General features: G+C 34.5%; 1 protein-coding gene across 1 annotated transcript; it reads left to right on the plus strand.

The window, feature by feature from the left end:
• MGST1 (microsomal glutathione S-transferase 1) lies at positions 1-27,453 on the plus strand. Its single transcript, XM_001363688.3, has 4 exons — positions 1-106; positions 9,825-9,976; positions 16,425-16,519; positions 26,849-27,453. Exons 2-4 carry the CDS (start codon positions 9,851-9,853, stop codon positions 27,093-27,095), a joined length of 468 nt encoding a protein of 155 aa, XP_001363725.1. The 5' UTR covers positions 1-106; positions 9,825-9,850; the 3' UTR covers positions 27,096-27,453.

The following is a 27,453-nucleotide window of genomic DNA, read 5'->3' on the forward strand; positions in this document are numbered from 1 at the left end:
ATCTGGCCTCCAGGCAGCTCTGAATAAGGGGAGGAGTCAATCAGCCATAAGAGTATTGTGAAACTGAAGCCACAAGCTCAAAGTTGGTGAAACTCGCTGGAGAAAGGTTGGTTCTTTTGCTTTGTCAGTGTTTTATAATTTCTTTTTTGGGGGGAGGAATAAGAGGCTATATTTGAAGGTGTATTGGTGTGGTGGGAGTATTGGCCATGGTAGGGGCAGGTGGGGGAAAAAGATTCAAACTTACTTTTTTACAGGTTGATATAATTTGTTTCTTGGGGGGGAGGGGGGGGAATTGTTTTCTGCAAACCCTGCCCAGATCGTATTACAAATTTTTTAAAACTTGTTTACTGTAATGAGGGATGGCTTTCGTCCATCCCTCACTTCAAGTTTTTTCAATTTTTCAAATTCCAGAGAGCAAAATAAAGGCTCCTTAAGAAGTTCAATATTTACATGCCTTTGTGGCAAATTAAACCTTGATTTTCTAACTAAACCAACATTCAACTTAAAAGAGTGCTTCTGACTACCCTAGAAAACCACAGCTATAATCCTGTCTTTGTGGCGTACAGTAAGTGTTTGGAGCACTTTCCCACTCATGATAAATAACACGGAGTTGCCCAAGTTCTACAGCTTCAGTGACCCTGAAACTGGGACCTGCGCTTTGCCTTCTAAGGACTGAAATCTGCCCCGACCTTGTTTGTTCTCTGTGATAAGCCCGAAGCAATATCTGTGACTTGTGTCAATGAACAGAGTACAGGATGACCCATGCTCATGGTTCTCCCACACCAGGAAGTCTAGGACAGCTTGGAGAGGAGGCAAGGTGCCCTCACTAGCCTTATCTTTACTGCTGGAAGAGAGAGGCTGGGTAAGGGCAAAGAATCCAGAAGCCTGAACTCCTGGGATCCACACGTCAGAGGCTGCTAGCTGTCCTGCCCTGTAATCTAGGGGAACTAAATTAAATGAAAGGAAAAAAGAAAAGAGATTCACTTGTACCCTTGACTCTGCATTTGGGAAGGTGTGCTGGCAATTTTCTATAAAAAGTTGTTTGGTTTCCCCCTTTTCTCCTTCCTCCCCAGTTTCTAAGGAGATGGTTATAGTAGGGAAAGTTTTATCTAAGTATTTGCCAACTTGTAGCAAAAATAGTGTTTATTTAACCAGTGCGCATTATTTGATATTGAAATCACCTTGTCCTTGCCCTCCCATGCAGAGCTCCTGGAGGAAGAGACAGCTCCTTCCAAACCCTGAGGCAGGTGAAGATCTGATAATGTCTGTCTCTATGACTTTGCAGAAAAAGAGGGGAGAAGAGACAATTTCTTTGATCTAGGGTTATGGATGTCCATTTGGACAAGAGGAAAACAGTCCTCTCTGGTGGAGAAGTGAAGTTTCTCTGAGGTTCTTGCTTAGAGTAGGGAAGTAGTGTGGCCCAGGGACCAGAGAGTCAGCCACAAAAAGAATTAGGAGAATCTGGTGAAAATGCATCCTTGTAAGCAGTACAGTGTAGTGGAGAAAAGCGCTGACCTCTTCATGTGGGAGACCTGGGTTCAGGTGTTGTTTCTCACACATGCTGGTTTTGTGACTCTGGATAAGTCACTTCATTTCTCAGTGCTCTAGGCAACTTGTTAAGAAAATATGTTTCAGAGAAGATGCCAACCTCTGGGAGTAAAAGGCAGCTCTAGTAGCTGGAATTTCCTCTTTCTGTGAAATCACAGATCTAATCTCTGTACCTGTTCTTTACATGGATGAAAATAGAGAATGGTCTTGTGGATAATGGACTGTTAGCAGGGTTTTATTTTTTTTTTTGAGGGGAGGAGTGGTCATTCTCAAATCAGTTAGCAGGGTTTTATTTTTTTTTTTTGAGGGGAGGAGTGGTCATTCTCAAATCAGTCAATTTGAGTTTAAATCCTGATCTCTGATGCTTACTACTTGTGTGAATTTGGTCCAGTTACTTATTCTCAATGGCTCTCATTTCTTTCATGTGGAAAATGAGGAGGTGGGGGTAGATCACTTTTGAGGTTTCTTCTGGATTAGCCACTATGAATGTCCTGGCTGTCAATCTGCAAGCATCAATCTATTTATGCCCCAATAAACTCCAAAATTGTAAATTACAGAACAGATATTGATCTGCACTAATAGCATATCTATCTAGTAGTATCCTTCTGGAGGGATCACTATACCCATGAATTCAAGGCCCATACCTACCCTTTTCCCTCCACAATGTAGGGAGTGAGTCTCACTGTTGTCCTTTGAAAAATCAGTATTTTTGCTTCCTAAATTAACACTGGTTTTATTCAGGCCAAATCCTTCAGGAGCAAAGGACAAGTTGTTTTCCTTCTCATTACCCTGAATCTGAATTTCCCTTCTTCCAGAGAAGGCCATCCCTGGGAAGATCTCGTAGTTAGACACCTCTTCTCCATATAATCCATGAGAAACATAATAGACAACATCCAGAAATGGAATGCAAGAAATAGAGGCTGTAGAGGAACCAACAATATTATGCATTTATAGTGAAATCAACAAGGAATGGCCTTAGGAGTCAGGAGGTCTGGATTTAACTGTCCATTCTTAAACTTAATCGCTCATATGACCACGTTCAAATCATTTAAGCTCTCAGAGTCTGTTTCTTTTTGTCCACTCCTATCATTTTACAGTGAGGAAACTGACATGCAAAAGAGTAAAGAGATTTCTCTGAGATCACATTGGTAGCAAGAAGTAAAACTATGGTTTTTGGTCTCCTTTCCAAATGCTCTTCCCACTACAGTTTAGTGAATGTAAGTCATTTAAATGTTTCCAAACATGGTGATAGTTCAGGGTGTCTAGGGCCCTATGACCTTCTATACTGACAAAAGTCTTAAATCATCACTATGTAAATTAGTCACCTAAATTCTCCTCCTTATGCATTAGAATAGTTTCTCAATAACATGCTAGTATGAAAAAAAATACTTTGTGGGAAACTGCAGAGTCATGTCCCTTGGGATATTTATTTAAACCTTTCCTGTATTTCACAAAGATTATGTAATTACAGAAGTGGAGAAATAATTTCTTGGCTCCAGAATCCTCTTTAGACTCTTTAAATAAGAGATTACTGCAATAGATACTCTGGGGAAATAGGAAAGGAGTAGGATCTCTGAGAGAATCTTGTGCACAGAAGTTTCTAGAAAGACAAGTATTCTGTCAAAAATATTTAGTTAGTATCCACAGTATGCAGAGCACTGCCTGGAGGATGCTGAGACTATACAAAAGAAAGGCAATACCTATTCCAATCCATTTGGATAGCTAAGACTAACCCCCTTACACTAGATAAGAATTCATGGAAGAAGCAAAGGAAGAATGATATGTTTCAGTTTGCATTTATATTTCATCATTTCTTTCTATGGCAGTGGGAAGTCTTTTTATAATGAGTCCCTTGGAGTTATGCTAGGTCCATACTCTTTTATTACTAGTTAAGTCAGTCACACTTGATCATTCTACACTATTATGACTGTGTATAATGTTATCTTGGTTTTGCTCACTTCACTTTGCTTTTATTTCATGTCAGTCCTTCCAGGTTTATTTGTGATCTTGTTCCTCATTTCTTATGGCACAGTAGTATTCCATTACATTAATATACCACAACTTGTTCAGCCATTCTCCAAATGTTGGACATCCTTTCAGTTTCCAGTTCTTTGCAACTACAAAAAGAGCTGCTATAAATATTTTTTCAACAAGTTTATCCTTTACCCTATCTCTGATCACTTTGAGATACAGACCTAGTAGTGGTATTTCTAGATCAAAACATAAGAAGTTTTATGGCCCTTTGGGCACAGTTCTAGATTGCTCTCCAGAATGGTTGTATCAGTTCATAGCTCTACCAGCAGTGTATTAGTGTCCCAATTTTTTCCACATACCCTCTAAGATTTATCATCTTCCTTTATTTGTCATATTGGCAAGTCTGATGGATATGAGTTGGTACCTCAAGAGTTGTTCAGATTTGCATTTCTCTAATCAATAGTGATTTGGAGCATTTTTTCATGTGACTAAAGATAGTTTTAATTTCTTCATCTGAGAATTGCCTACTCATATCTTTTGACCAATTTTCAATGAGGAATATTGATAATCTTTAATGATAATATATATATATATATATATAATTTATCAGTGAGAGAAATTCTATATTTCTTCTTCTGGACATATAGTGATTAAAGCAGTAGATTAGTGTGAAGATTGGATTTAGCTATCTCCTGATTATAACAATGAAGGTATTTAGCTCTTACTTTATAGTGAAGCTAGAATTATAATCCCCATTCTATTTTTAGATTTTAATCCTCAAAAAAGGTGATAACTCAGTATTTTAAGTATATCTACCCATTTTAGCCACCGAAAGGTGTTAAGTAACTACAAAAGGTGAACTTACCAAAAAATGTGTTAAGTAACACAAAAAGATATAATCTAAACAAAGAAGGTGAGAACTAAAGAGTGGAAAGTCCTGAAGAAAAGCATCTGCTGTGATTGGTAGACATGAAATTTAGGGGAGGTGACACAAGAGAAAAAGATTCTTTAAAAAGAGAATAAAAGGCCAGAAGAGAGATTCTATTTCGAGTTTAGAGTTGGATGGAGCCTCTGACTTGGAGGAGAGACTAGAAGACAAAACCTTGAGGAGTGACTGGAAGATAGACTCTTGAGGAGGGACTAGAAGATAGACACCCAGACTTCTTTCTATTTAGACTGTCACTTTTGGTGAGTGAAAGGCTGACTTAGTCACCCTGCTTTTCTCTTTGCCTGGTTGGGGCTTAGAAATTCTAACTGATAACAGAAGAAGCCAGAGTTTTTTCTCTCTCATTCCTTAATATCTTCCTTCTATATTGTAAATAAACTACCAATTCATTTTGGGATTTAGAAATTAAATTCCTGGCGACCACCTCTATAAATATTCAGAATCCAACCACAAATAAAATTTTATATTAGAAACCAGCAGAATCTGAGTTTTGGAAGAACCTTAAAGGTCATTTAATCCAACCATGCCTGGGAAAAATCTCCTATGTAACATTTCTGATAAATGGTCATCCAGCTTATACTTGATAGGCTTGATTGAGTCACAGGGCAGCTCATTCGATTTTGGGGTTACTCATTTTGGTTCCACCACTTGGAAGCTTTGTAAAACTAGGCAAATTACATAACATCTCTGAGCTACACTTTCCTTATTTGTAAAGTAATATATAATGATACCGTACAGTGTTATTATGAGGATTAAATTAGACAGTGAACACCAAAATGCTTTGAAAATTATAAAGCATTCTTTAGTACTCAAGTGTTATTATCAATTTATATGAGAACATTTTTAATCACAATGGTGTATATGTTTTTTCTCCAATGTAGAACCATAAGTTCTTTGGGGTTATCTTGAGTCCTTGCCTTTTAATAATAGTTCAGTCATTCACAGTTGAGCACTGTACAATATTTCCATACAGTTGTTCAGTTCTGTTCAGATGGCTTTTGTACAATATGCTTTTTGGATTTAGTTCCAAATTTCTCTCCAGAATGATTGTATCTTTTCATACCTCCACCAACAGCATATTATTGTTCCAATTTTCCCATATCTTCTCCAGCATTCATCATTTTCCTTTTTTAAATCATATTAGCCAATCTAATAGGTATATGGTGGTATCTCAGAGTTGTTTTAATTTGCATTTCTTTAATCAATAGTGATTTGGAGTAATTTTTCATAGGACTGTAGATGTTTCTGATGTCTTCATTTGAGAACTGCACGTTCACATCTTTTGACCACCTCACTTTCTGCCCCCTCATTTAATATACCAGATAGAGTACACAGACTCTTTTACCATATGACCATACAAGCTTCTATTTTGATTACATATTTCTTTGAAGACATCTTTTTTAACTGCAATTTCCTTCTGTCTTTTGGTTTCATTTATAATGAGGATATCAAGATTGATAAAAATTTATTTCCTCCAGTAATTTATCCAATTGTTTATCATTGGACAGGGATCTCACATTTAGACCAGGAACTGCTATGTTAAAGCTTTTCAAATTTATGGAATCTGGTCTATAATACAGAATCAACAACTGATTCTGTATTATTGATTATTTAAAACTATATTTTTTACCACCCTGTCCCCCATTTTCCTGCCTGCCTCTAGCACTATAGAAGCTTGAGGAGGAATGAGTATGGAGAACTGAAGGCCACTGTTTAGTTTTCAATATTCTATGATTATCATGATAAAAAAATTCATCACCAGGTGCCCAGCACACTGATGATGAACCTTTCCATAGGTTGGTCCTTGGAAAGAAGACTCAATCTGTGGCCAAGTATTCAAAGCCCCTTCAAATTCCCTATTAGCGTTGAGGGTACCACTATTCTACTAGTCATCCAAACTTGGCATCATCTTCAACTTCTTATTTTCTTTCACATCTCATAGCCAATCTGCTGCTAAGGCCTATTTATTCTACATTTCCAGCTTCTCTCAAATATATTCTTTTCTCTCTAACATTGCCACTCACTTTGGCTCAGGCTTTCATCATCTTACATCAAGAGTTATGCATTATCCTGCTCGTTAGTGGCCTTGTCCTAAACTTCTCCCCATACCATTCCATACTCCACTCCATTGTCAAATCTTCCTAAAATGAAGGTCTGACCATATTGTCAATTGCCTATTAAATTCTGATATGTTCCTATCATATTAGGATATATAAAATATAAATATAAAATATAAAATCTTCTGTTCGACATTCAGAGTTCATGATAACCTGCTCTCCCAACTTTTCTAGTCTCCTTATATCCTTTCCTCTTTCAAATATTATATAATCCAGGAATTATATAATCCAGCAACACTGGACCTATTGGTGTTCTTCCAATAAAACACTATGACTCCCAACTGGAGGCATTTTCACTATCCCCCAAACCCGGAATGTTTTCCTTCCTTATCCTACTGTCTATCTTCCCTGACTTCCTTCAAATCTCAGCTAAAATCTGTAGGAAACCTTTCTCAATTTTCACTAATTCTAGTGCCTTTCTTATTTTGATTATTTCAAATGTATCATATGTATAGCTTAATTGTGTGTAGTTGTCTAAATATTGTCTCCCTCAGTGGGAGATTATGAGATAATTGAAAGCAGCAATGTCTTTTGCCTTTTATTATATTTCCAGTGCTTGATATAGTGCTTGTCATACACAGTAGGTACTTAATAGAGACTTATTGACTGATTTAAAAAACTCTTGTTATGAATATGAAAAGTTATGCAAAACAATTCCCAATTTTGGCATTTTCAAAAAACATAGATCAAAATAGGTAACTTTAACTATATTAAATTAAATAGTTTCCACACAAACAAAATAATGCAACCAAGATTAAAGACAAACAACAAAATGGAAAAAAAATCTTTATACCAAATCTCTCTGTCAAAGACTTCCTTTTTCAAATATATGAAGAACTGAGTCAAATTTCTAAGAATATAAGGCATTTCAACTGACAAATTGTCAAAAGATATGAACAGACAATTCTCAGATAAAGAAATTAAAATTATCTTTTGTCATATAAAATGCTCCAAATGACTATTTATTGGATAAATGCAAATTAAAACAACTCTGAGATATCTTTCCCTTACCCTAGCCTGGCTAAAATGACAAAAATGGAAAATGATAAATGTTGGAGGGAACATAGAAAAATCAGGACACTAATACACTGTTGGTGGAGTTGTGAACTGATACAACCATTCTGGAAGCAATCTGCAACCATGCCCAAAGAGCCATCAAATTTGTACATTATCACTACTAGCTCTGAATCCAAAAGAGGTTAAAGACAGGGGAAAGGAATCTACCTGTACCAAAATATTTATAGCAACTCTTTTTGTGGTGTCAAAGAACGAGAAATTGAAGGGATATCCATCAACTAAGGAATGACTGAACAAGTTGTGGTATATGAGTGTAATTGAATATTTTTTTCTGTAAGAAATGACAACCAAGATGATTAAAAAAAAAACTTGGAAAGACTTATAGGATGTGATGCAAAGTGAAGTAGCAGAACAAGAAAAGCATTGTACATAGTAACAATAGTGATGGATGATGATCAACTGTAAAATATTTCACTATTGTCAACAAGACAAGGACCCAGGACAACTCCGATACTCATAACAAAAAAAAAAAGGGTACACACCAAGTTAGAGGCAACAGATAGAATCAGAATGCAAGTTGAAACTTGCCATTCTTTGCTTTATTTGTAAAGAAACTTTCCATTCTTTACTTTAACTTCCATGGATTTTTCTCTAGTGAAAGCAATATGTGTCTTGTTTCACACCATGATGATCATGGAAATTTGTATCATATGTTAGTATATATAAAATCTATATCATATTACCTACATTCTTAGAGAGGATGGAAAGTGCGAGGGAGAGAGAGAATATGGATTGCAAAATATCAGAAAACAAATATTAAAATATGTTATTGTCATATAATCTGGAAAAAAGAAAAAATTATTATATTAAAAAACAACAATACACAGGTCGTATCCCTTATTCCATTACCTCCCTAACAGAAGATGGATAGTGTGCATCATCATGAGTCCTCTGCAAAGGTGATTAGTTCTTCTAAAGTTGTTTGCACAGTATTGTTCACCACATAAATTGTTCTTCTGTTCACTCCAATCTATATCAGTTCATCCATATCTTCCCAGGTTTCACAGAAACCATCCCTTTCATGATTTCTTATAGCAATGAGCACTTCATTACTTTCATTTATAATAATTTATTCCACCATTCTTCAATTAAAGGATGTCTCTTAATTTTCAGTTCTTTTCCTTTACAAAAAAGTTCTACAAGGCTAGGTGGGTTTAAGTTAGGTTTAAGTCTGATTATCATTATTATTAAGCCTAATTGACTTGATGTTGAGAATGTTACAATTTTTTAAAATAATTTTGTGTAATTGTGCAAATAGCCATAAATAGTGTTGTGATTACCTCTAAACAAAGAGCAATTATTAAGATTGTTTGATTATTTTGTATTATGGGGTAAAATCAAATTGAGGAAAATAAGAGGGAAAAAAATTTCCCTTTGTATAGAGGTTTTCTATCTTTTATCTCTTGTTGGCATAAATAGACAGAGTTCTTGAAGCTCATTAGTTAGACTCATGGACTCATAGACCTTCCTGGTAAGAAGATTTACACATCTTATTTTTTGCATTAAAAAATGAAATGACAAGTAGAATTATTTGTTATGTTTGGGTAAATCAAGTGAATAATCTGACATATTTCTGACCCTTCTGTTTTCCTATTTGTCACTGACTCCTTAGCCTTGTGCACAGTTGGTATTTAATAAATGTTTCTTGGATTTTGCTTTAGGTTTTACTTTCAGTATGGTTCCTTAGAATTTCATATAATTATATATTAGACATGGAAAGTAATATGCACTAACTTACTTTTACTCTTCAATGAAGAGGAATCCCTTCTACAATATCTTCAATAAGTACCCTTCCAGACTCTACTGATGGGGAGCTCAGTAATTTCTAGAGTACTCTATTCCATCGTTGGAGATTATTAATTTGTAATATTTTTTATCACTCTTCCTTGCAATTCTCTCACTTTGGTGAAGTATATAGAAATGGTCTAGCATACTTGTGTTTAATAGGGTAGAACCAATATTTTGAAATTTAAAGAATTACATTCTTGCTTATTATTGAAGCCAAGATATATGGACTTTCAAGTAATTTAGGATGGGTTTATTGTTTATTTTGTTTTTCTTTTAAGGTAGATGATTTCAGCTTCTGCTCAAGATAATCAAATGTCAAATCAATGTTATTTTGGCTATTATCATTTTTAAAACAACCAACTTCTTTTTTTTAGGACTTCAGTAGTACTCAAGTTACAAAATGGCTGAAATTCCCCAGCTGAGTGACAACAAGGTTTTCATGGCTTTTACCTCCTATGCAACCATTATCCTTTTAAAAATGATGATAATGAGTATTTTAACAGGATTCATGAGAGTAACAAAAAAGGTAAGAAAAAGGAAAAGTAATGTGGCAGAACCAATGGAAATGCACATTAAAGTATGAAGATATCAAAAGTGATTTTTTTCCTTTTCCCTACTTTCAAATGCTGTTTCTTGAAATAATGATCTTCAGTTACTTTTCTTAGCCCAGTAGTTCTTTGTTTAATGTCACAAATGGAGTATATTCCCACCCTAATTATGAGGCAGTCATTTTTGTACAGCTGGATCTGATATAGTTGTAGTACTAGTGCTCTGTTCCTGAAACTTGTAAATTTTATTAGAAATGCTTCCTCCTCCCACCCTCTCAACCACCTCTATAATAGCTTTCACCTTTTGTCATGCTGCACATAACTCTGAACCCCAGGAATATCCAATTTAACAACCAAGAATCCTGTGATTCAGGAACCAAGTTTAGCAAATTAGAGATTAGGAAAAAAAAGTAATTTTCAGTCATCTGTTATCACTGGAATGAACACAAATTTGAGGGGTAAACTAGAGATCATCAACTCTAACTCTCTCATTATATACAAGGGACATACTAAGACCTATCAAGGTTATAAATGATCGCCCCAAATCATATAGGCAATATAATACCTGTTTTGGTCCACTGGTTCCTCTACCTTTGACACTTGACTGACGTCATTTGCTATGTATGGCTCTCTAAAGCCTCATTACATATAACACTAAATGTCAGAACTAGGATTGGACTCCGTCTTTTGACCCATTACAATTGAAAGGCTACTGGATTTGGAGACTGAAGATCTTAGAAGACTCTTGAATCCTTGACTTATTCCATGGGTGATGACTAGATGACCTCTGAAATTTCTTTTATTTCTGTGTCTACAATATGATACTATGATTCCAATCTAGTGCTTTTTCCATTATGCTGTTCAGGTTATCCTATGGCCTGAACAAACTGTTTGACATCTAGACCAACCTAGTTTCTTTTTTAAATGTAATTACAATTATTATATAGCATATACAGTATATACAAACAGCATTTTCTATAATCTAATAAAGAATTGGAGAATAATTGATTTTTTTTTTGTTTATAAGATCCTTTTACTAAGGACAACCCTTAGAAAATTGTGAAATAGGAAATTTTTTTTGGGGGGGGTCCTATTTTACTTATTCCCTTTCCTCACTCCTGGCCCCTTTATACTCATGGCATAACTCAAGGATCCTACTGTTATAAACTATTATGTATGCTTGCTCTTATAATCCCCTAATTTGGATGTAATACAGGATAGTTATCTCTCTCTCTCTCTCTCTCTCTCTCTCTCTCTCTCTCTCTCTCTCTCTTTCTCTCTTTCTCTCTTTCTCTGTTTGTATACATGTACATTATATATGTGGATAGACATATGTATTTATATATGTATAATGTACAAATATATATATATACCATCATATATGTAGATAGGCATATATTTATATATATTTATATGTGTGTAAGTGGGAGTAAAGTATACTCCCACTTACACACATATAGTGAAAGAGTCAAATGGGAGTAACTGGGGAGAGGAGAAAAAAGTAGTTATTAAATGAAGGAAGAGGAGAACAACTTAAAAATAAGGAATGAGAGAAAGATAAATTAAGAGGAATAAGTAAAAGAAAATGGCAAAACAATGGAAAGGAAGTTGACTATGGCTGCCAAGGTAGTAGTGCAACAAAAAGGAGATGGCAAAGGGAAGCAAGTTTTTGAGGAAAAGTTGTCATTAATCAATCAATAGTTATAAATTAATCATGTGCCAGGCACTACGTTAAGCAGTAGGGAAGCAAAGCTGGAAAGAAAGATAGTTTTTGTTCTCAAGGAACTTTCATTCTAGCAGGAGAAGACAACACACAAAAGGAAGCTCACAATAGATGAGACTTTGGGGAAGGACAAAAACGGTGGATATACCCTCTTTCTTAGATATCCTTCTATATATGAAAGCACAGATATGTCCAATATATACACAATACACATGCATAACACATACATGCAGACATACACACATCTGAATTCCAGGATCAGTATGAAGATTTAGTTTGAAGGTTTCCTTCCTACAGGGGCATGGTAAAGGAGATCTGAAGGACAGCCTAGACAGGCTGAGATCCTCAGAACTACTAGAAAGAACTACAGGGACCTGAGGATATTGGTTTTCAGAATATATTCAAAGACAGGAAACATTTTCACTGAATAAATTGTGCCCTCTAGGGTGAATCTTATGCCTTAGAGAACACTAGGTTGTTTCTTTGTTATAGCCAAGTAATTGTTATTTACACTAAGAGTACAAGCTGATATTCCTCCTAGAAAAAATAGTTGAAAGAGGCTCAAATGATGACTGTCTACTCATGGAATAACTCGTAACAATCCCAGGTTATCAAGGAAGATTTTTATTGCATGCATACACACACACACAGAAGGACTTCAGTGTGGTCATAAAGAAATGATATGAAGAAGTCGACGATCATTCTGTCATTCTTTAATGAGTTGGAGAGTAGAAAAATGTACCTTGGAAAAGAAAGGGGAGAAAAAGAGCAATTGCACCCCCTTGGAGCTAAGTTACAGCTCTGGATCTCTTCCTAAAGAAGAGACAGCTGAGCTCTGAGGTTGAAGTACCTGCTTCTCTTCCAAGGAAGGATGGTGGATATGTACCCATCATTGTTCTCAGGTAAGAGTTAAGGTCAGAAGATCAGACAAGATCAAATGTTGATGGATGAATGAAAAGTATTATAGTTCAAAAATTAACCCAGAAAGTGAAGGATGAGGGCAGAGTGATCAGATATGATTTGTCTGAGAAAAGGTCTGTGAGTTTTATAGATTCTAAGCTCGATACAAATTAACAATATAATGTGGCAGCTAAGAAAGTGAATACAATATTAAACTGTATTGAGAAAGATGCACTCGGGAGTAGGGAAGTGATCATCATCCCATTATACTCTTCCCACACACCTCTAGATCAGTCTCTTAATTTATATTCAGTTTTAGACTGGAGCACATTCAGAGGAGGAGGAATAAGGACCTAGATCATGCCATGCATCATGACTGCTTAAAATAACTGGGAATGATTCACAGAGATATGAGAAGAATGGGTTGGGGCAGGTTGTTGCTTGTCTTCAAGTATATAAAGAATTGTCATGTTGGAGAATAGATTAGACTTGTTTTCACTTTGTCCCAGAGAGCAGAACTATAAACAATGAGTAGAAAGTGCAGAGAAGCATTATTTCTCAAGAAAAATCTATGGATGAGGTATTTTTTTTCCATAAGTAGATTGAACCAGATGAACTAGACTGATCACCTCCAACTCTAAGGTTCTGCCATTTTATGAACATCTATGATATTACATTTATCTCTCTCCTTTCCCTAGCTCTCAACTCTATTCTTCTTCCAGATCTCCTTTTTGTCTCTTTCAAGAGTACCACCAGCTCTCAGTCACAAATTTCCACAATGTTAGAGTCATCCTTAATGATTCCTTGTCCCTCACATCATATAATCTAATTAATTGACACATTTTCTTAATTGTATACTGAAAGGACCAACACAAGTCCAGATCTCATTACCTCTCAGCAGGACAACCGAAATAATCCTTTAATACATTTGCCTGCCTCCACTCTCTCCTGCCTTCAACTTAGTCTTTATATAGCTGCCAAAATAAACGTTTTAAGGCACAAGGGCTGACCATGTCACTTCTTTCCTGACAAATTTTCAGGGACTCCCTCTAGTGGTCTCCAGGAGAAAATAAAAATCGAATAGTTTAGCACATGGAGCAAGGTTTTCAATTGTCATGCAAAACAGACTTCCACATGGAAAGAGCAAAATCATACATAACCAAAACCCACAAATTAAAAAAAAAATACATTGATGTGAAAGACAACTCCAATAGTTCTTTTTCTGGAGCTGGATAGCATTCCCCATCATGTCTTTTCAGGATTATCCCAGACATTGCATTACTGAGAATAGCCAAGTTTTCAGAGCTGATCATTGTACAATATTGCAGTTACTATGTACAATGTTCTCCCTGATCTGCTTATTTTTCTCTGCAATAGTTGCTGCAGATCTTTCCAGCTCTTTCTGAAATCATTTTGCTTATAATTTCTTATATAGCACAATAATATTCCATTACTAACACATACTACAATTTTTTTTAGCCATTCCCTAATTGATGGACATTCTGTCAGTGTCCAATTCTTTAACACCACACAAAGAGCTGCTATAAATATTTTTGTACAAGTAGGTCCTTTCCCCTTTTTATTATCTCTTTGGGATACAGACCCAGTAGTGGCATTATTGTATCAAAGGGTATGTACCCTTTTATAGCCCTTTGGTTATAGTTACAAATTGCCCACCAGAATGATGGGATCGGTTCACAATTCCACCAAAAGTGTATTAGTGTTCCAATGTTGCCACATCCCATCCAACATTACCATTTTTCTTTACTGTCATATTGGCCAATCTGATAGGTGTGAGGTGGTACCTAAGCATTGTTTTAATCTGGATTTCTCTAATCAGGAGTGATTTAGAACATTTTTATATGATTATTGATGGCCTTGATTTTTTCATCTGAAAATTATTTGTTCATAATCTTTGACCATTTGTCAGTCAGGGAATGACTTGTGTTCTTATAAATTTGAGAAATTAGACCTTTACGAGAGACATTTGTTATAATTTTTTCCCTAGTTTGTTGTTTTCCCTCAAATCTTGGTTAGATTAATTTTGTTTGTACAAAATTTTTTAATTGAATGTAATCAAAATTATTCACTTTACATCTTATAATATTCTTTATTTCCTGTTTGATCATAAATTCTTCCCTTCTCCAGAGTCCTGCCAGGTAAACTAGTCTGTGCTCCCCTAATTTAGTTATGGTATCACTTTTTTAGAGCATATATCCATTTTGACTTTATCTTGGAATAGTGTGTGAAATATTGTTCTACACCTAGCTTTTACCATAGTTTACCAATTTTCCCAGCAATTTTTGTTAAAGAGCGAGTTCTTATTCCAAAAGCTGGGATCTTCGGGTTTATTAAACACTAGGTTGCTAAGGTCATTCACCCCTGTATATTGTGTATCTAATCTTCTCCATTCATCTACCATTATATTCCTTAGCCAAAACCAGATTGTTTTTATGAGTGCTGCTTTATAATACAGTTTGAGATCTGGAACTGCTAAAATATAGTTTTAAGTTTATAAGAAAATAAACCAAGGATCTAGGATTATGATCAGAGACCTAGAGGCAGATAAGATTTTAGAAGCCATCTCAATCAAGTAAAAATCAATAAATGTGACATGCCTACTATGTAACAGGCCTTGGTTAAACACTAGGGATGTAAAAGAGGCAAATGGCACTCCCTTCCTTCAAGATACTTATAATAAAATTGACAATAAAACATGAAAACAAATGTATAAAAGGTAAACTATGTATAGAATAAATAGGAAATAATAAATATAGGGAAGGAATTAGAATTAAGTCCAAACTCCTCATTTTGTAAACAAAGAAACTGGTCTTCCATAACCTGGCTGCAATCTAACTTCCCAGATTTATTCCCCATTATTCTGCATCATAAACTCTACATCTCAGTCAAACATCAATGTACTACTAGCTGTTTCCTGAACTTAGCCTTCTATCTCCTATTTCCAAGCACTCACATAGACTACCTCTATCTGGAAAATGCTACCCCTTCATTTCTACCTTTCATGGTCATTATTTTATTAAATAATGAATTAAATAATTATTAAGTAAAATAAATCATTATTTTCTTTAAGCACTCAGTTTATATTCTATTTCCACCATAAAGCCTTCTCTTAGCCGATCAGTTGTTCATATCTTTCCTCTTTTTTAAAATTTTCCAACTGCCCATTGCTGTCTCCATTGCTACCACCCCTTTGCTCCATCCACATATGCATATACTCCCTCCTTTATGTGAGTATATAATATAGTTCTTAGTAGAATGTAAATTCCTTGAGGGTTGGAACTGTTTATCCACCTCCCTCCATCCCCTTATGTTTCCCAGTGTCTAGCACAATGTCTTTCACATAGCACATAAATCTATTGAAATTTGTGTTTACTCTCAAATATGAAGTGATAAGGAACACTACTTCATGCAGTGATTTTGTACATCTAGGGAGGAGCACATGCCTAAATTCTCTGGAAATTTCATTTGACACATATGGGAAGTTGAATAAATTTTCATTGAATTTCTGAATCTTATGTTTTTTCTAATATGCATAATACATTATTCTAAATCATAAATTCTCTAAAACTGACTTCCATCTTAACATTTCACATCTTTTTGGACATTTTAGTTTACCTGTTTTTGTTCTTTATATCTTTTCTCATAATTTTATATTAGTGTCACTGGCCTTTTTAATCTCGCGAGATTAAAGCTTTATTTTTGCATATTGAATAAAATTCCCAGTTTGTTTAAAAATTTCTCCATGTTTGATTCTAAATGTGTGCATGTGTGTATTGGAATAGGTTTTTGTCAACCCAGAAGATGCTTTGTCCTTTGGCAAAGGGGAGAATGCTAAGAAGTTTCTTCGTACAGATGATAGAGTTGAACGTGTGCGTAGGTAAGTTAATATATCTCTTGAAAGCTATTACTGTTGAAAGAATACTGTGATAGTAATTGGAGTGCCATAGAGCTTTGAAGGAAAAAAAGTGTTATCACCCATTTTAAGATTGTTAAATTAAAGTAGAAAAATCACAGAGTATTAGAAACCTGCAAGTCTCCATATTTTGAAAAATATGATGAATCTGTTATCTCACTGATATGGTAGATGCACTATCCATTGGCCCCAACCCATTAATGCTGTTTCATTATGTGCCTTTCTTGCCTTTGACTTTCCTTAAACCTTTCATAGGAAATGCATCCAAAATGTTTGGGACCTTACTCTAGAACTCTTGATAGTATATGGCTGCTAATGGAAAACTTAGACTATCAACTACTATTACTTCCTGTTGCCATACTTATTTATCCAGTGATATAGGCTTGTAGAGTATAGATATGCAGTTTGAAGGGAACCTCAGAAACCATATAGCAAAACCTTCTAATTTTATTGATGAGGAAACTGAGATGGATTTGCCCAAGTCAGACAATCAGCAAGCATCTCTTTGATAACATCCTTTGTGCCACTTCTTATAGAATTCTTGGCTGGTAATTTGTTGTACCCTACTTTTGTTCACCATGTACCATTCCATAATTTCTCTACTATATTACAACTACATTTGGTATGTATTTTAGCAAAATTTGCAGACATTCTCTAGAGGGTTTTAAGGTGCTAGTTTTCATAGGGAAAATATAAATGGCAATGAGAAGGAAGAATTCAGAAAAATACAGTCAGCTTCTCCAAACTGCTTCTATTTTATTTCTCTGGAGGTAAAAATACTACCTGCTGCAAGAAGATGGAGAATAGAAAACTTTTTTATATATAGTTTATAAAAGGAAGAAACTTTTTCTTATGAATTAAAAATGTCTAGTTTTGCTACTCAATGTTGGCTTTATATTTGAGTAAATAAGGTACACTCTTTCCCTGCCTCCACTTTGGTTATTTAATTCAGTACAAGCTTAAAATACTGACAGCACTTACTCATGTGACTTTGGAAGGGTGTTCTATTCATTCAAAAACATAATTAATATACTTATTTTTAAGATATATCAAGTATTATTTGAAAGGCTTTGGTCTTTAAATTTAAGTGTATATATAACTTCTATACCCAAATCTTATACCTTATACGTTAACCTCTTATTCTTTAGGAAACATCAAAGTCTATTTTTTCTCCTCTTTTTTCTGTCCCCACTTTTTATTTGTTCTAATTCAAGCTGATTTATGAGAGTAACTGAGATACATTCAGAATTGTAAATGTAGTTGTTTTGTTTACATATTTGGAGTTTTAAGTTTTTTCACATGGATCAATATAATAAAAACCATTTGTAGAGAAAAGTTAAGATGGAAATTGGTTGTCTACATTTCTTTAGATGAATGATTCACAAGCCTTCATCCATATTTTTCCTTTTATTAGTCAGCTATGGGCCATATTTTAAATGAAAGTGTTTTATTAATAAAATATCCCAAACACATTTCCCCTACACATGTAGAGTATACTATCCTACTATGCTATGAGTGGAAAGAGTGGACACCTGCACAGAACACATATCAAAGCAGAAACATAGTGAACATGGATGGATGGACAAACACAGAAAGGCAGACATCTAGAGAACATATGTCACTGAAGCACATTATGGGAGGACATAGAGATAGGGAACACATGGGGAGGGACACACGTGTTGTTAACACTATAGTCAAGGAGTGCACATTGAGAATGAGAGGCCAGAATCCACCTAAAAAAGAATAATTCATTCCCCAATCTGTGAGGCTACAAGCCCTCCATGAAATTCTGGTGAGGACAAAGTACTCCTTCCTCTGGATGCATACCCTCCTGGTCTCCACCATATACTTTGACTCTCCTGGACTTAAAATTTGCCCTTAGAAGTAAAGAATGTCTCTTGGCTATTTCCAGGTATGGCTGGTTGTGGACATTTTCTATTTCCAGCTTTTGGCTTTAGCTGATGCTCTAGTGTTTTCTCTTCTTAAGTAGAATGGACTTTGAGGTGTGGGTCTGTTTTAAAGATCCACAACTCTTTTAGGTCATCAGTCCTTCCATTCATTCATATACCATAAGAAACCTTCTAAAAGAGGGAACAAAATTCAAAATCCTTCCCATCTTTCCTCCTCCAAGTCAGGATTGTCTTATATTATTTTCCTATAATATTAGCTTGAAAGCTCTGCAGAACACAGAAGTTCTCTAGCAGGTCTATCAAGTATGACTGATCTTAATTTTTTTCACTCAAGCAAAAATTCTTGATGATCAGTTTCATATTTCCCTTTTGGAGCTTAAGCATTTACAATGCATTTCTATTTGTCTTCAGTGGCTAGACTACATTTAATCAACCTCTGCTCTCCCAATAAAACTTATAAGTCTCTTGGGGTCCTGTGGTCCCCCCGTCTATCAGTACTGATTTTGCCTATCCACACATATCAGTAGGTGGGTAGAAAAAATGGTGAAATAGGGAAAAAGCTAAATCCAGGGGAGGGAGTTGTAATGTTTCCCCCAGCAAATTCACCTTCCTGTTCTTATTATGCATATATGACCAGCAGCTATTTAAGTCTTTTCAGTTCCCTTGCCATTTGATGAACTGAAATTTATCTTCCTGTCCCTTCTGCCCCCTTGTCCCTGGTTCTGTCCTCCGAGTCCAAGGAGAACAGGTCATTCCTCTTCCACATGCTACTCAAATATTTGAAGATAACTAACACTTTTTTTTTTTTGCAGAAGCATTTCAATTCCCCTCACCAGTCTACTGTGAATATGCTAGATTTTGTCAATTTCCCTTCTAAAATGTGGCACTCCCAAATTGTATATTGTATTACATGTTGTATGCCTAAGGCTATGCATTTCCAACACCATATTTCTATTAATTCTACTTAGGATTATATTAACTCTTCTGGCTGCTACATCCCACTGCTGAGTAATATTGAGTTTGCAGTTCACTAGAACCCCTAGGTCATAGAAGCTCAACTTTGAATGGAACTTCACCATCTACTATAGCCCATAATACCTGAACAAAAATCCATTTTATTACTTAGCTGACAGAACGTCATATATTTTTGTCCAAAGACTTTTGGAAAAGACAAACCATTTCAACCATTAAATCCATGGTTGTGTGCATTTCTACTTCTTAGCCAGGTATTACCTACCACCATGGCATGTCTTTTCTTTCTTGGACCAATAACAGATGTTCCCACTCTTTGTTGACATTTGTAAATCTATTTTTTTATCCTTTTATGTAACTAGAAAATCTGTTTTATTTTCAGAAGGTCCAATATGACTTCCACTTGTCACTTCTACCTTTTCAAGGATGAATTTGTCATTAAAAGAAGTCATAAAATTAGTAAATATGCTGCTTTTCATGCTCATAAACAAATAGAAACAGAAACAGAGACACAAAGAAGTAGAGGCAGAATAGATAGTTGGAGCATTTATTTAGAGTAATATTACATGTTGATGTATAGCTTCTGCTCTATTTTTCCAAGCCCTTATCTAATTATTTCTATCCAGATGATCTATATGTAATGTAGCCTGAGAATAATATCATTTCTGTTTCTACTAGTATTGAGACCTACCTAAATACTCTCCATCACATTTCTACACTAAAATTATTAGATTTCTTCTCATGAATATGTATTTTCAAAATGAAATTCTGTTCTATCCTGCCCCCTTTTTCCAAATTCCCATCATGGGTTCTATCCTACCAAATATCTGTAATAACTATGAGGTTACATTTTCTTCCTTATATTTAGATCAACTTCTATACTCTGTTGTATGGTGACCTACCCCATCAACTTAGATGGGTTTAATTATGTTTTTTTTTGTGTGGTTATCTCTCAGATCTATATATTCCCCAGCTCTTTCGTAATCTTTATTCCTATATCACCAACTGCATTTTAGAAATTTCAAATTTGATGTCCCAGCAAAGTCTCAAAATCAATATGTCCCAAACAATTCATTATCTTTTCCTCAAAGCCCATCCTTCTTCTAAATTTTGTTTTTCTATTAAGGGTACTACCATCCTTTAGTCCCTCAGGTTTGCAACCTTGGCATTATCTTTGATTCTTTATTCTCTCTCATCTCATATATCCAGAAAGTTGTCTTTTTTCCCCATTTCTATCTTCTTAATAGTTCTTGCATCTCACCCTTTTTCTCTTCTTAAATGGCCATTCAAATCCAGGCCCTCATCACCTCTCACCTGAACCCAGAATTGCTAATTTATCACAATAGTTTCCTAATTAGTGTTTCTTCATAGACTTTCTCCTCCATACAATTGCCAAAATAATATTATCAAATTTCATATTTAATGTCACTTTGCCCCAATTCCCTCAATAAATCCTTATGGCTCCTTCTATTTGTCCCTTAGAATAAACTATAAGCTCCTCTGTTGAGAGTTTCTAGAGCTCTTTACAACATAGACCTGATCTACCTTTCCAGCTTCATGTTATGTCCCCTCCTACATTCCATGGTCCAGTTAAACTAGACTTTTTTTTCCTATTTCTTATATATGATGCTTTTTCTCCTGTATTCATGACTTTTTACTGACTATCTCCTATTCCATGAATGTATTTCCTACTCACTTCTACCTCTTAGATTTCCTTACTTCCTTTGAAGTAGATGTCAGCTTCAAGACTTTGCGCAAGCAGAACTTCTGCATGAAGTCTTTCATGACTCTCTTGACCCAATTCATATTGATCACTCTTTCACAAGGCAACTTGTATTTATTTTGTATGTTATCTATACATACTTATTTATATACATGGTGTGCTCCCCCAGACAGAATGTAAAATTCTTTAAAACAGGAATTATTTCATTTTTGTCTTCATATCCCCAGAAGCTGAGATGGTTAACTGGCATTGTGAATTTTATAAAAGATTGTTGACTGATGGAGTTCAATGTTCATTTGTATGTAGACATCAGAGGCTATAACTTTTATTGTTGATTCTCTCCCTGAGTATTTTCTCTCATTAAATATTGGTCCTTTTTCTTGCTATTTTTTCCTTTATTATCCATCATGATATTTATATAAATGATTCTTGTCAGAATTATAAGGGTAATTTTCTCTTCCCCTCCTAGTTTAAATTATCTTTGTTATTTTCACAAAATTCTAGGATGAGATATTCTTAATAATCTTTACTCTGTATTTAGTCAAGAGATCATCATTCCCATATTTTAAGCCATGGTCTTTCAAATCATATTCCCAGATATTCTCTTCATGGCTAGCTGTTCCCTTCATTAATCTTCTGTTCTTTTCCCCTACATTCAATTAAAATTGTGATGAAAACACCACCTGCATCCTAAGATCTTCAATTATGAGACTTAACTTTTCTCAGGAGATATTCTGGCATGTATGTCACAGATACGTAACATGGGAATATGACAGATCCCTGTATTGTTCATGTGTAGTCTATACTTCCCAGAAAGAAGCAGTAAAAAACCACTCTCCTTTTCTTCTAGTCATTTTTACATAATTGCCCTGTTTTAGAACAAAACAAATTAATTCCTCTAAATATTATCTAGGTTTCTCTTTCATAGAAAAAGCCCCAAGCTTATAATATAATTAAAATATTCACTCTTCCTTTTGCCTTTTTTCTATTACTTTTTTTTTTACTTTTTAAATTTCATGACAATGGTAATATTTTTTCTTTTCTTATTTACTCTTCCCTCTTTTTACTTTTTACTATTTCCTCTTGAAGCACTATTTCCATACTTTCATACTCTTTTATAGCCTTGAAATTAGAAATGAGTTCTTCCTGCCTTCCTTTTTCCTCTAGAATTTTGAACAAATTATTTATTTATTATTTAACATTATCTCAAATAGATGCTGCATGATATTGGTAGAAACACAAATGTAACAAATTCTATAGAAGAAAAAAATCCTCCTTGTTTTCTATAGTTACCAAAAAATCTAGAGTGCTTTGTTTTAGTTTATTAAAATATTATTTATTTCATTATTTCCCAATTACATATAAAATGACATTAATTTTTTAAAACTGAGTTCCAAATTCTCTACTTTCTTTCTGCCCTTCTTGTCTTTAGAAGACAAATAATTTCATATCAATTATATATGTGAGGTTATACAAAATATATGTTCATATTAGTCATGTTGTGAAAGAAAATCACAGACAAAAAGGGAACTTAAAAAAATTTAAGACATACTTCAATCTGCATTCAGAGTTCTTCAGTTCTTGTTCATAGGTGGATACATTTTTACATCTTGTTCCTTTGTAGTTCATCCCATTCACATTCACAGTTCAGATTACTGCCTGTACAGTTTCATCCATCCTATTTTCTTCTGTCTATTGTATTTTCTCTCTTTTTGTCCTGTTACTCCTCTAAAGCCTGTTTTGCTTCTGACCATTGCCTTCTTTTATTTGCCCTCCCTTTAATTAGACTTTCCTTCTTCTATCTTCATCCACTCCTACTTTCCTATTGACTAAGAGAGATTAATTATATAAATGTGTGTGCATGTGTGATATAATCCCCTTTAAACCAGTTGAAGTAAGTTTCTAGCATTGCCCAACCTACCCTCCACCATTTCCCTCTCCACTGTAAAAGCTCTTCCTAGTGCACAACTTTTATGGGCTATAATTTCCCTTATTTTTTCCCTCCTTTCCCTGTGCTCCAAGGTCATCCCTCTTTTCTGCCCATCTAGTTTTTTTACAACATCATCCCAACCTAATCAACTTATTCCCACACCATTTGTCTGTGTAGACAGACTAGATAGACTCCTTCCAAGTGACGTAATATTGATAAATCTCTTAGAAATTACATGTATCATGTTTCTACAGAGAAATGTAAGCAGTTTAACTTTATTGAGTCACATATGGTGTCTCTTTCATGTTTACCTTTTTATGTTTTTCTTGAGTCTTTTATTTAATAGTTAAATTTTCTATTCAGTTCTGATATTTGCACTAGGAATGCTATAAAGTAATCTCATTAAATGTAATTGTTTTCAACCAAAGGATTATAATCAGTTTTTCTGGATAAGTTATTCTGGTTATACTTCTACCTCCTTTGCTTCTGAAATATCACAGTCCTTTCCCTGCCTTTAATTTGGTAGCTGCTAAATTTTGTATGATTCAACTGTTGATCCATGATATTTGACTGGTTTCTTTTTGGCTATTTGAAGTATTTTCTCTTTGACCCGAGAGCTCTGGAATTCAGTTAAAAATATTTCTTTAAGTTATGTTTTGAGATTTCTTTCAAATGTGTTAAGGGTAAAATTAGGGTTGTTGACTGAATATATTATACTAGTGGTCACCAAATTCAATCCCAATAAAATACTCAAGTCAATTTGGGATTTTTATGGTGGTTTAATTACAAGAGAGGGAAGAAATTAAGAAGAAGAGAGAGAGGAAAGGGAATTGGCTTGCTCTGGCAAGCCATATAGGAGTTGGAGGTCATGAAAAGGAGGAAAGGAGGAATCAGTCACCTCACTAAGGTCACTCAGGGAAGATGCCTCACCTAACCCACACTACAGAGCTTCTCCCAGTCACCTCTCTGGCAAGCTGCAAATGACAAACCACCAAGATGCCAAGGACGCCTCCATGAGCTCCCAATGTGGAAAAAAACTCAACATCTCCAAGAGAGAGTGAGACTAAGAGCCTGGTGAAAGGAAATGACGCAAAATATATAGATCATTCTTTACATCACTTCCTGCATCTCACATGTACCAATGGTAGCTTAAGCTTGACTTAGGACAGCCCAGGAGGTCTATCAGTTTTTTCTTATTTGTCACTTGCTAGCACATGTTGGTCATAGGCCATTCTCCTCAATACTTGTCCTTAAGTAGGGGTGTATACATTCCTGGTTGCTAGAGTTCCCAAGACTAAGCAAAATGGAGAAAATCTAAAATTCACAGGTGGCAGTCTGTGGAGTCTCTTAATTTCTTTTTTGCTCTTTTATTCTAGGCTCTCAGGACAGTTTTACTTAATAATTTCATGAAATATGATATCTAGGCTTTTGATATGGCTTTTAGGTACTTCAATAATGCTTAAATTATCTCTCCTCAATTGCTTTTTCTAGGTCAGTTGTTTCTCCAATGAAATATTTCACATTTTCTTCTATTTTTTTCATTCTTTTGATTTTTTTTTATTATTCCTCCACATTTCATGGAATCATTAGTTTTTATTTGCCCAGTTCTAATTTTTAATAATTTGTTTTCTTCAGTCAGCATTTAGACCTCTTTTTCAATTTGTTCAAGTCTGTTTTTTAAGGTGTTATTTTTTTCAGTATTTTTGTCTTTTGTAAGCTATTAATTGTCTTTTTTTAAGGCCTTTACTTTCTGACTCAGAATCAATATTAAACATTGGTTCAAAGGCAGACAAACAGGAAAGACAAGACATTGTGGTTAAGTAACTTATCCAGGTTTACAGAGCTAGGAAGTATTTTAAGGCCAGATTTGAATCTAGGTCTTTCCAACTCCAGGCCTAAGTCTCTATTCACTGAACTATCTAGTTGTCCTTTGTTCATTGTCTTTTCATAAACTTAATCCTTTGGTTTCATTTCCTTACATAATTTTTCATCTACCACTCTTATTTGATTTTGAAAATAAATTTATTAGCTGTTTCAGAATTTCTTCTTTAGGCTTGTGCCCAATTCAAAATTTTTCTTTGAGGCTTTGCTTATAGTCATTTCAACTTCATTGTTATCTAAATTTATATCTTGATATTTCCTGTTATCAAAGAAGATTTTTGTGGTCAGGTTTTTTTTTTTGTTGTTTACTCATTTCCCCCACCTTCTTTCTTTATTTTTGAACTTTATCTTAAAATTGGACTCTGTTCCTAAGGTGTTGGAGTGAGGGCTGTCCCAAGCTTCTACCTTCTAAGATAAATCAGAACAAATTGTATTTTCTCTTCTATGAGATAACTCAACACATACTTTCATAGACTTAAAGATATTTCCAACCATAAAATCTATAGATAATATTATCCTGACAACTAAGTTATGGTGAGGTTTAGTAGAGTTGATAGTTGCCCAAAGTTATTTAGATGGTTAGTGACAAAGCCAAACTTGGATACTATTCTTTTTGCTTCAGGTTCAATGATCTTTCTAATATTCTATGCTGATATTTACATTCATAATCATTGATCATATCACACCCCCTCTTAAATCATCTTCATCCAATAATGTAGAATTTTTTGAATCTCTTAAAAACACTCATCATTCCCTTGGATGTTCTATTGCTTGTCATTTCCCCCCCTCTACAGAATATGGCACCTAAACAGTGGTACTATCTATTAACTCCTGCCTATGAACCATCCATTAGTAAAAGTAATTTATCTTTCTGGTTCTACATAGCACTTTTTCTATAATTATTACTAAAGTGATGCTTAGAGACTTTCTAGACCAACTTCCTTCTGGAACTCAAGGAGTTTAAGTGTCTTGCCTACAAAACTCTTAAGATAGTAAATTTCAGAGATGCCTCTAAACACAAAACCTCTGACTTCAGAGATTGTTCCATTTTCTTTATACCATATTAACTTTTCAAATATTATATGGTGAAAGGAAAAATTGCCAAGTTATTTGCTTGATAGCTCCAGAAGACATCTTTAGCTCTTTTGTGATATAAATGCTTCATTAAGACCCAGCCAGTTAGTTTGAGAAGGTCTTAAACATTTTAAATTTGTCTTTTAAATTCCTTTTTTGCTGTTGCTACTAAGAGTTTCTCACCTTAAATTCTAATATGAATTTTAGAGTGACATTCATCTTTGTTCTTATGTTATCCTTAGAGCAGTGGGTTCCCTTTCAAATAATCCCAGGTATTGCAAAAATCAAAATTACAAAAACAGTGGCTATGTAGATCTGGTTACCTCCTCCCAGTCCTTCCCCCACTAAATGTTTGCATTTGTTATGCCTTTCTCTCCCAAGTCAGAATTTAGGAGAGGATGATAAATACCTTTTTTACTTTCTTTGCAGAGAAAAACATTTATAGATAGTATTTTACATTACTTATAGATAGTATGTTACATTTATAAATAGTAATTACCTTACATTTTACAAAACACACATTTTGTGGCCCTTCATTTTTTTATTTCTAAGAAGTTATTTATGCATTATTTATTTATATTGTAACATAAAAATAAAAGAAAAGAAAATTAATGATATTATGACTCAAAAGAGGATTCAACAAAATGTGAATAGAATAAATCATTCCTAATATGAAATCTTTATATCATAGAAATATTAATATAATCTGTTTCAGACCTAGAATGATGAGATATTCTTTCCTATTAGATATCTTTTTGCAAAAAAATTATAATTTTTATGTCTTTACTATTTTCTCTCTATAGAGCTCACCTGAATGACATTGAAAATATCGTTCCATTCTTTGCCATTGGCCTCCTGTATTCACTGAGTGATCCAGACTTCTCCACAGCCTTATGGCACTTCCGGATCTTTGTTGCATCTAGAATCTACCATTCAATTGCATATTTGACACCTCTTCCACAGCCGAACCGTGGGATAGGTTTTTTTATTGGCTGTGGAGTTACTTTTTCGATGGCATTTAGATTGTTGAAGAGTACATTATACCTGTAACAGACATCATCACAAAGTTCAACCTTTAGGTTACCCTTTTACTCCAAATTGTAATTCTTCTTAATCTTAAATGCATAATTTTTACTTTGGGGTTAAAAGTAGAAATAGAGGAGAGAATTATTTTGAATACCACCATTAATGGCATCTTTGATTCTAGATTAGCATTTTTATTGGAGATTTTCCATGACCCTTCATTTTTTATTGTTTTGCTTTAATATCAGATTGATGAATTTAAAACATTGCAAGTATGGCATGACCTTTAACTTTTTAAACTTTTTCACATACAGTGTAATGATTTTTGTTTGAGTTACATTGCTATTAAAGCCGAAGTATGCCAATAAAGAACTAAAAAAATAAA

This window comes from Monodelphis domestica, chromosome 5, assembly GCF_027887165.1.
Source record: "Monodelphis domestica isolate mMonDom1 chromosome 5, mMonDom1.pri, whole genome shotgun sequence".
Lineage (NCBI taxonomy): Eukaryota > Metazoa > Chordata > Mammalia > Didelphimorphia > Didelphidae > Monodelphis > Monodelphis domestica.